General features: G+C 61.6%; 1 protein-coding gene across 2 annotated transcripts in view; it reads right to left on the reverse strand.

Annotated features, from left to right (window-relative positions):
• Positions 1 to 2,544: 2,544 nt before the first annotated feature.
• The window catches only part of ELN (elastin), a gene marked incomplete at its 5' end in the record, with an annotated part of 47,104 nt that continues 40,170 nt past the window's right edge, over positions 2,545 to 9,478 (reverse strand). For both annotated transcript variants that reach the window (XM_034752677.1, XM_034752675.1), the window contains 5 exon segments: positions 2,545 to 3,641; positions 4,269 to 4,319; positions 5,524 to 5,553; positions 5,979 to 6,020; positions 7,320 to 7,346. In XM_034752677.1, the coding sequence (XP_034608568.1) occupies positions 3,592 to 3,641; positions 4,269 to 4,319; positions 5,524 to 5,553; positions 5,979 to 6,020; positions 7,320 to 7,346 (200 nt within the window).

Consider the following 9,478-nt stretch of genomic DNA (forward strand, 5'->3'; position numbering starts at 1 on the left):
CTGTGCTGTACAGGAGGTCACACTAGGAGATGACAGTGGTCCCTTCTGGCTTTGGGATTGATGACTCTCCATCTGTGATACTCAGACCCCAGTGGTTCAGGAACCCAATTAGCACTCGACATTGCCGAGAAGCGCCACAGTCGTGTGACTTCATTGGCTCATTTACTAGTGCTTTATATCATAGAATCATAGAATATCAGGGATGGAAGGGACGTCAAGAGGTCATCTAGTTCAACCCCCTGCTCAAAGCAGGACCAATTCCCAACTAAATCATCCCAGCCAGGGCTTTGTCAAGCCGGGACTTAAAAACCTCTAAGGAAGGAGACTCCACCACCTCCCTAGGTAACGCATTCCAGTGTTTCACCACCCTCCTAGTGAAATAGTTTTTCCTAATATCCAACCTGGACCTCCCCCACTGCAACTTGAGACCATTGCTCCTTGTTCTGTCATCTGCCACCACTGAGAACAGCCGAGCTCCATCCTCTTTGGAACCCCCTTTCAGGTAGTTGAAGGCTGCTATCAAATCCCCCCTCATTCTTCTCTTCTGCAGACTAAACAATCCCAGTTCCCTCAGCCTCTCCTCATAAGTCATTTGCTCCAGCCCCCTAATCATTTTTGTTACCCTCCGTTGGACTCTTTCCAATTTTTCCACATCTATTATTCTCACAGCAAAATGACTGACCAAGCATTATTTATCAACTGCAATTGGTTAATTACATAGTAAAAGCTGACTTAGATTGGTTACTGACTTAGATTGGTTAATAATTAAATCACCCAGCATTTTAAAGTCACGTGCTGCAAGGAGCATTGAGCACTGTTTGCAGCTCGTGAGCCTCACTCGGAGTCTCGCTGCTCTTCAGTCTGGCCACGCACTCCTGCGTTGGGGCCCCAGCACTATGCACGCCAGCTATGGGTCGGGATTGCAGAAATCCTAACACCCTTGCCTGGTCCCTGCCCCTTCCTTTCCCTGAGGCCCCCGCCTTCCGCTCACTCTATCCCCTGTCCCTCCGTTGCTCGCTCTCCCCCACCCTCGCTCATTTTCACCAGGCTGGGACAGGGGGTTGGGGTGCGGGAGGGGGTGAGGGCTCCGGCTGGGGGTGTGGGCTCTGGGGTGAGACCAGAAATGAGGGGTTCAGGTGAAGAAGGTGGCTCCAGGCTGGGGCAAGGGGTTGGGGTGCAGGGGGCATGAGGGCTCCGACTAGGGTTGTGGGCTCTGGAGTGGGGCTGGGAATGAGGGGCTTGGGTGCAGGAGGGGGGTCTGGGCTGGGGCCAAGGGGTTTGGAGTGTGGGAGGGGGTGTGGGCTCTGGGAGGGAGTTTGGGTGTGGGAAGGGGCTCCGGGCTGGGGCAGGGGGTTGGGCTGTCGGCTCTGGAAGGAAGTTTTGGTGTGGGAGGGGGTGTGGAGTGAGGGCTCCGGCCATGAGCGCTTACTTCAGGTGGCTTCTGGAAGTGGCTGGCATGTCCGGCTCCTAGGCGGAGGGACCGGGGGCTCTGCGTGCTGCCCGTGCCTGCAGGCACCACCTCCACAGGTCCCATTGGACGTGGTTCTCTGGGAGCTGTGGAGTCGGCGCTCAGGGCAGAGGCAGCGTGCGGAGCCCCCGTGGTCGCCCCTGCTCCTAGGAGCCGGACATGCCAGCTGCTTCTGGGAACCGCACAGAGCCAGGGCAGGCAGGGAGCCTGCCTTAGCCTGCTGCGCTGCCGAGTGGGACTTTTAGCAGCCCAGTCAGCGGTGCCGACCGGAGCCACCAGGGTTCTTTCTGGTAGAAAACTGAACGCCTGGCAACTCTAGCTACGGGCTGCTCTGATCCTGGCATCGCTTTGCTGGCCTTAGTGCTCTGGAGATGACTTTGGTTCCGTGTCTCAGCACACAGCCCAGTTATTGCTGCACCTAAACCCCCTTCTTCAGGGAACTATAGCCGGGCTCCCACTGTAGCTGGGCTGGGGGACAGGGGGTTGACCCTGTGTGGGCGCCCCAGCCCCTGCTTGAGCAGGGTGTACACACCTGCTAGTCCAGTCACTCCCTGCCTGTCCAGAGAAACCCAGGCAGAGACAGACTCTGCCAGGCCAGCAATCTAACACGAACATAGCACCACTTCACTGTGATTCAGTCCCAGCAGGGCCATCAGCGCTGTGAGCTTCTTCGCAGTAGTGCCCTGTGAGTGCCAGCAGCGAGAGCACAGGAGTAGAACCCCGGGAGGGAATCTAGCTGGCAACGGGTGTGTGTGTGTGCGTGTAGCCGCCTGTGAAATGGGCACAGTACATGGCCGGTACTTGCAGCAGGAGGCAGCAGGGGCTCAGGTGCTGCAGGTAGGCAGTGGAGCTGGAGAAATGGGATGAGTCCCAGGCAGGTGCAGTGATGAACTGGGTGGGGCAGATCCCCAGGTGGGCAGGGAGGATCCCCGGGGGGTGGGAGACTGTGAGGATCCTGGGGTGCAGGGCAGAACCATGGGGGGGGGGAAGCCGGATCCCTGTGGGGGGCAGATCGCCGGGGTGGATCCCCACCTCTGGGTCTGGAGAAGCAGCGCGGAAGGAGCAGGAGGCCGCAGTCCTTTAGAAGTCATTGTTTATTAGTCGTTTGGAAGCAGTTACTTTCCCTCTTTATAACATGTCCCACCCGAGCTATACCAAGTGAGTAACATGGAGAGGTGCGATTCCTTCCGGCCGACAGCTCTCAGGAACACACGGGCCTCCAGGGCAAGAGGAAGGGCAGGTCCCAGCGGGGCCTCGGAGACACGGCAGGGCTGGGCTGGCGCTGGCTGCCCGTACAGTACTGCTGAGTGAGGGCGGGCGCATGGCTAATCCCATCAGTGTTAGTGACTTGGCTCTGCTGATAGTGCCAACCCCTCCCCACGCACCGGGAGGGCTGTGTCCTCCAGTGCAAGGATGGGTCAGCCAATCAGATGGCCCTGCCGCAAAGAACTCTGGGTGAATTTAACCCACCCACGAGCCCCTACTGGCCCCACTGGCATGAGTGTCTGAGCAGGAGGCATTCCCCTGCCCGCCTGCATGGAGCCCACGAACCCCATCCCGTGGCACCCTGCAGCGTGGGCCCTGGGGCGGGCAGGCATGGAGGGGGCTGACAGACACAAGGCTGGCTAGCTGCTAAGAAGTCCCTGGCACATGGCACCAATGCCAGCTGGACGGAGTCTTGGGAGCAGCTGGGATGTGCTGGGGCTGGGCGCTGCTGACGGGCCATTCGCCCATGTGCTGGCGGCAGGTGGAGCCCAGCCCCTCGCTGTTCTCTTGGAAACCAGCCCCCATCTCTTCCTCCCCCAGGGCCCCCGGGGAGGGTCCTGTCCTGCCCTGCCCAGAGAAGCCCCCGCCCCACGGAGGCCTGCCCGGCTCTCCCCGCAGGGAGCTTTAGCACCAGTGGGAACGGCGTTTCCCGCAGTTTGTTCTGTGCTTCCCGCTGGAGAGAGGGTGGGGACCCCCGGGCCGGAGCGAAGGGGGTGTCAGGGGCCGTGGAATTCCCTCCGGGGGGCCGGCGGGGGAGCGGGGGAGGGGGGCGGGATCACTGCTTTACTCAGGGTTTACATTCTAGACCATGCAGTAGCACCAAAGTTCATGAGGTTAATGGTAGCAGCCTGGCTGGGTTACTTCCGCTTCCTGCCACAGTACTTCCCTTGCGCACAGCCCACGCCACCTGGCAGGGGACAAAGGAGGGGGTCAGTGCCAGCGCTCCGAGCCCCGGGGCTCCCCACAGCCAGGGGCGGTGGCATGGGGTTCGTGAGGCTGCCACCTAGTGGTGATGGCATAGGCCAACAGGCCCCCTGCTGCCAGCTGGGGTGAGTGGCGTGATGTGCCCCAGGCCAGGCGCCACGCTGCGGGGGGCATGGGCTCACCCCAGGCTGACACATGTGCCGCTGTGTGAGGCAGCGAACATGCTATGAATGAAGGGTTTGTCGCTGTGCCGGAGGCGGGCCAGCACTCGCAGTGCCAATGCTGCCCTGTGGGCACAGCTGCAATGTGGGGAGACAAAGTGGGAGTTGCCTGGGTGAGCCCCTGGCAGTGGGGCATGCCGAACCGAGCACCAAGGCTATGGCCAGGTGGACACAGTAGCCGAGCCTGAGCATGGGCACTTCGGCTGGCACCTGGAGCGGCCAGCGCAGCAGAACCAGGCTGCACGAAGTGACAAGGCTGGGGGAGCCCCAGGATGAGGAGTCACGTGGCTTCCTCCTTCCAAGTGCAAACGGCCAGTGGGGCTTTCCCATCCTGCTCCCCCGGTGTGTGCCTTGCTCTGTCTGGCACAGTCCCTGTGGGGGGCACCTACCTCTGTATCCCAGGGCTCCCAGGGCCCCACCATACGTCTTGAGAGGTTTTCCTGTGGAGAGGCAGAGAAAACAACCCATCAGCACAGGCCCAGGGAGTGCGCAGCCCATCCATGGGCAGCAGGGAGCATGGGCCACCGGTTCCCCGCTCTGCCAGCCACAGTCCCTGGGAGTCTGAGGATGGGCGGTGGGCCTCATGGGCTCCCTCTCCCCAGCACCTCTCACAAGGGGCACTTCGTGGGAGCAACAGGGGCTGTTGGCAGCTCATCCAGGATGCCAGTTCCCAAAGGCAGCTCCCTATCGACCAGCTCAGCAATGCGATCGAACCCCTTTGCCCCAAGGCCTGGCTGCAGCTGCAACGCACAGAGACGTGCCCGCCCCTGCTGTGTGCACCAGGCTGTGTGCAGGGCCAAGGACTAAGGCAGAGTACCTGGCTGCAGAAGGCACCCTTGCTCAGGTGGCAGAAGGCATGGGGGGTAGGGGTAGAGGAGCCCAGCACTGGAGCCTGGCTTGCCCACTGGAAGTGCTGTGTGCTAGTGACAAAGCAGGGGAGTCTGGACCTGCTGGAGCCACCCCGCTTGGCTGCTGTGGACGTGCTGCTGAGGAGGGCGGATTTGGGAGCTAAGGCACTGCATGGGCACTCAGAAGATGAGGACTCCCTTCCCTGGCACTGCCGCCCAGGTCAATTCACTCTGGGCCTGGGTTTCCAATGGGCGCACGCGGCCCTTGCGGAATCTGGCCCCTCGGCTGCAGAGCGCTGGGGAATCCAGGCTTTGGGAAGGGGCTGCAGGGTCCCCATATATAACATGAGGAGAGGCCCAGCCTGTGTCTGCTGGTTTGGGCTGCATGCACCTGGGGCAGGGCCAGGCTGGCGCGAGGACCTGTCTCGGGTCCATGTCCCAGGCCACAGGTACTGTACCTAAGGAAATGGGAATGGGTTGCTCTCACCACATCCCCCGTTACCCTGGGGCAGCCCCAGGGAAGGTGAGGCCTGAGCAGAAACCACTGTGCTGCAGTGAGCCCTAGGGGAGAGCAAATGGCTCTGTGCTCACAGGCCGCACGCCCATCCCAGGCACGGTGCCCACCCCCCCTCACACTGGCGGCTGCCTGGCATCGTCCTCAGGAGCTGGGAGAACTGCCCCAGCTAAGGGCTGTGGAGAGCAGGCTCTGGGCCCGCCCCCAGGGAGAGGGGCTGGTTCTCCGGGCATCAGTGAGTCCTGCCTAGCCCAGCCCTGGCTGGCATGGGCACCCACTCACCGCCGTATCCCAGCTGGCCAGCGAGTCCACCTGGAAGAAAGCAGACTCCTCAGTGCCAGCCCTGTCAGTACCTCACCCCTCCTTCAGACACTGCTGCGCTGAACTGGGGCCTCTCGCGGGGACCTGGCGCCATCCCCCGAGGACTGCCCCAGCCCCACCGGCTCAATAAGTCTCCCAGGCAGACCGAGTGTCTATGGCATGGAGGCCACCATAGACCAGGGCCCAGCCAGCGGGCACAGCCCCCTGGGCATAGGCCTCCCTCCTGGGCCCCAGCCATTGAACATAGCCCCCTGGGCACAGGCCCTTCCCGTCGATGTTGGCCTGACTGCAGCACAATGTGGCGGAGCTATGCTGGGACCCCAGGTGTGGCCAAGAGGCCCATGCAGGGGGATGGGGCACTAGGCCGGGCTCACGGCCTGACTGCTAGGAGATAGGAACTGAGCCGCCAAATATACCTGGGTAAATGGGAGACAAACCGAAGCCAGGAACTCCAGCCCCTAGAACAAAATGACAGCGTGTGAAGCTGGGGCGAGCCACTGGCCTGGCTTGAGGGGGGTCGTGCCATGTACCCCACAGCATACACTGGGCCTGCAGGTCACAGTAACACCTGCCCTGCTGGGGGCTGCCTGGCAGTGCCAGAGGGTGTGCCAGAGGAGACCCAGAGCATGGCCTGGCACCACCTTGGGTCGCAGCTCTCCTGGCCCCACCCTGGGCAGGAAGATGAGCCCCCAGGGTCCAGTCCTCATCTGATCAAGGCTCAGCCCCACCTGAGCAGCAATGGCTGTGAATGCCTGGCCCCATCCCCAGTGCTGGGCTGTGGGAATCCATGGCTGGCTAAAGAGAAGTTCGGTTCCCTGGTGCCCAGGGCACATCACCCATAGTTCCTGGCAGCTTGTCCGGGGCACTAGCCTGCCTGGTGTCACGGGGTCCCCGGGCGATGCTCTGCAACTGCTCCATATGAAGCCAGTCAGGACTCTGGGGAAGCTTCCTCTGTCTGAGCAGACTGTCTCCAGGGCAAGAAGCTCACACAGCTGCGACCTTCCTGGGTCTGACCTCGGAGCATTCAGCATCCCCTTCCCCTCCGTGCGCTTCCCACAGCGAGTCCGCACAGGCGGGGCTCCTGGGGAAGCCAGAGGGTCCTGCACCCCAACTCTGTAGTCAGACATGACTCTCAGCCAGCCAGTAAAACTGAAGGTTTATTAGACGACAGGAACACAGTCCAAAACAGAGCTTGTAGGTATAGAAAACAGGACCCCTCAGTCAGGTGCATCTTGGGGCCAGGGAGGCCAGAGCCCCGTCAGGCCCCCCTCCATTTCCCCAGCCAGCTCCAAACTGAAACTCTCCAGCCCCTCCTCTGGCCTTTGTCTCTTTCCCGGGCCAAGAAGCCACCTGATCTCTTTGTTCTCCAACACCTTCAGTTGGCACCTTTGGAGGGGAGGGGCCCAGGCCATCGGTTGCCAGGAGACAGGGTGTCGGCCACTTACTGTGTAGACACCATCACACTGGCCCTCTAAGGCTCTGCAACCATCAAACCCCCTTATCCCACCACCTAGATACTTAAGAAATACATAGGGGAAACTGAGGCACCCACACAGTATTCAGAGAAAACATTAAGAACATTCCCACTTCGTCACACCTGGACCCTGCCTGGGGAGCAGCTAAAGAGCAGGGCCATGCTGAAGGCACCACTGGCACCAGCATCCCAGCCCAGGGAGGCTAAGGCATTTCCTAGGCAATGCCCGGCATAGCCGCAGGCGGGCACAGCATGAGCTCCCCCCACAGCCCCATTCACTCACCTGGCTGCAGGCCCCCAACACCGAACCCTACAACAGCAAACACAGTCAGTCACTAACAGCGCCAGTGTTACAACATCCCTACCACCTCCCGCCACAGTGCCCCCTGCTGGGAGAGGCTGGACTGGCATAGCCAGGAGCCGCCCGCCCCACAGCCAGCACTCCTGCCCCACTCCTCACAGCACCCCATGCTGGGAGAGGCTGGGCTGGCATAGCCAGGAGCCCCCCGCCCCACAGCCAGCAGTCCTGCCCCACTCCCCACAGCACCCCGTGCTGGGAGAGGCTGGGCTGGAGTAGCCAGGAGCCCCCCCAGCCAGCGTTCCTGCCCTGTTTCCTACACTGATGCCTGATGGGAGGCCCTAAGTCTAGAGATGCTGCTCCTGGTGCCCCCCCGCTGCAAAGGGCAAGGCACAGCAGGCTGATCAGCCCAGGCCAAGGGCTTTGGGGACTGGCCAGCGGAACTGGGCCCTGGTGATTGCTGCTGGCGTCACTTGGTGCAGCCCCTCTCCCCAGGGCTGCTCTGCACCAAGAGATGCCAGCGTCTGGAAACAGGCTCCTCACAGGACTGCGCCACATTGAGATGGGGGGGGGGGGGTCAGCCTAAGCAGCCGGGGGCTCCCTGCAGTCCAGCCACAGCCCAGCTGGGCGCAGCGAAAACGTTTCCCTCATCTAATTACGGCTCCACCCGGCTGGGCTGGCCCCTCCTGTGTCCACATTTCACAAGCAGCTGCACAGGGGAGGGCACGTGCTGGGGAGGCTCGTACCTGTCTGCAGCAGCATGGCCACCATGCCTGGATACTGAGGGGATGAGCAGGGAGAGGTGGCTGCACGTGGCACATGCCGTCACCCTGCAGCCTCTGACGGGGAAAGCTGCCTGGAACAGCTGCCTGCCCTGGGACCAGCCAGGTGGGCAACCAGGGACTGGGACCCCCAGATCCTGAACACAGCCAGAATACAAAGCAGCATGACAAGGCAGGGCTGGGCTCACAGCCCCCCAGACTGACACGGGGCCCAGTGACAATCCCCTGAGACTAAGGTCACAGCTCAGAGGGCCTTAAGTGCAGGCAGCCCAGGTCAAGCTGCTCCCCATGGCCAGGTGAGAGGCACTAGCCCTACGCCCGGGGCTGGCCCTGGTGTGAGCTGACAGCTGGGCCCGGGAGAACCCAGTTCCTCATTTATTGCCGTAGCTGCAGCCCCGGCATAGGCTGCCTACCTTTGTTGGATGGTAGTATGGGGAAAGCACACGGGAAATACGGGACAAGACTGTATTTCAAGGGCCATTTTAGGGACGCACCATTTTTCTGAGCACCACCTGGATTTCTCTCTCAAGTGAACATTTCTACTGCCCTGCCCTCAGGTGTCCAGTGCAGTTACCACCTGCATCAACGTAATGTTCCAGTGGTCAAGGGATGGCCCTCAAATGACGGGACGGGTGCCCGGCCCATAACCTGCAGGGCAAAGGCTCCCTGAGTAACTCCGTAGGGACACTGAGACTGCCCCTGCTCGGAGCCAGGCGCTCCCTACAGCCAGCGCTCCTGCCCTGCTCCCTACAGTGTCCCCTGCTGGGAGAGGCTGAAACCAGTGGAGCTGGGCCAGTTACATGGCTTGAGAGGTTTGCCACTAGCCCCTGTGGCACAGAACAGGTGGGAAATTCACACCATCAGCATTCAGCAAACCTTAGCATCCCCCGGCTGGGTGATAGGGGTGGGGGAGGCCCCAAGCCTGTGGCTCATGGCTCCATGACAGTGTAGGGGGCCCAAGGTGCTGAGAGCTGGACAGATGGGAGCCCTCAGGGCGGCAGTGGAGTCTCCTGGCTCTGAGATGCTAAGAAAGGAACATCCCTTCATTGACACTGTTTGGGAGCTGCTTTGGATAGGACCGAGGGGCCTCAGGGCCGGGGCCCCCTTCCCCTGGGACCACGGCAGGCGACATTCCCCAAGACTGGCATCCCGGTCCGGCACTCCGTAGCCATGCATCCTGCCATCCCTCGCCACCGCCGATACCCAGCCCTGAGGCCAGGAGCTCTAGGAATTGGCCCAGCAACCTCCTCCCCACAGGGCCGGTCATGGAGCAGGACAGGTGCTCTGGGGAGTGCGCATGAGAAGGCCCTGGGACATTAATGTGAACCTGTGCACCATGCAGACACACACACACACACACAC

This window comes from Trachemys scripta, chromosome 18 (assembly GCF_013100865.1).
Source record: "Trachemys scripta elegans isolate TJP31775 chromosome 18, CAS_Tse_1.0, whole genome shotgun sequence".
Taxonomy (NCBI): domain Eukaryota; kingdom Metazoa; phylum Chordata; order Testudines; family Emydidae; genus Trachemys; species Trachemys scripta.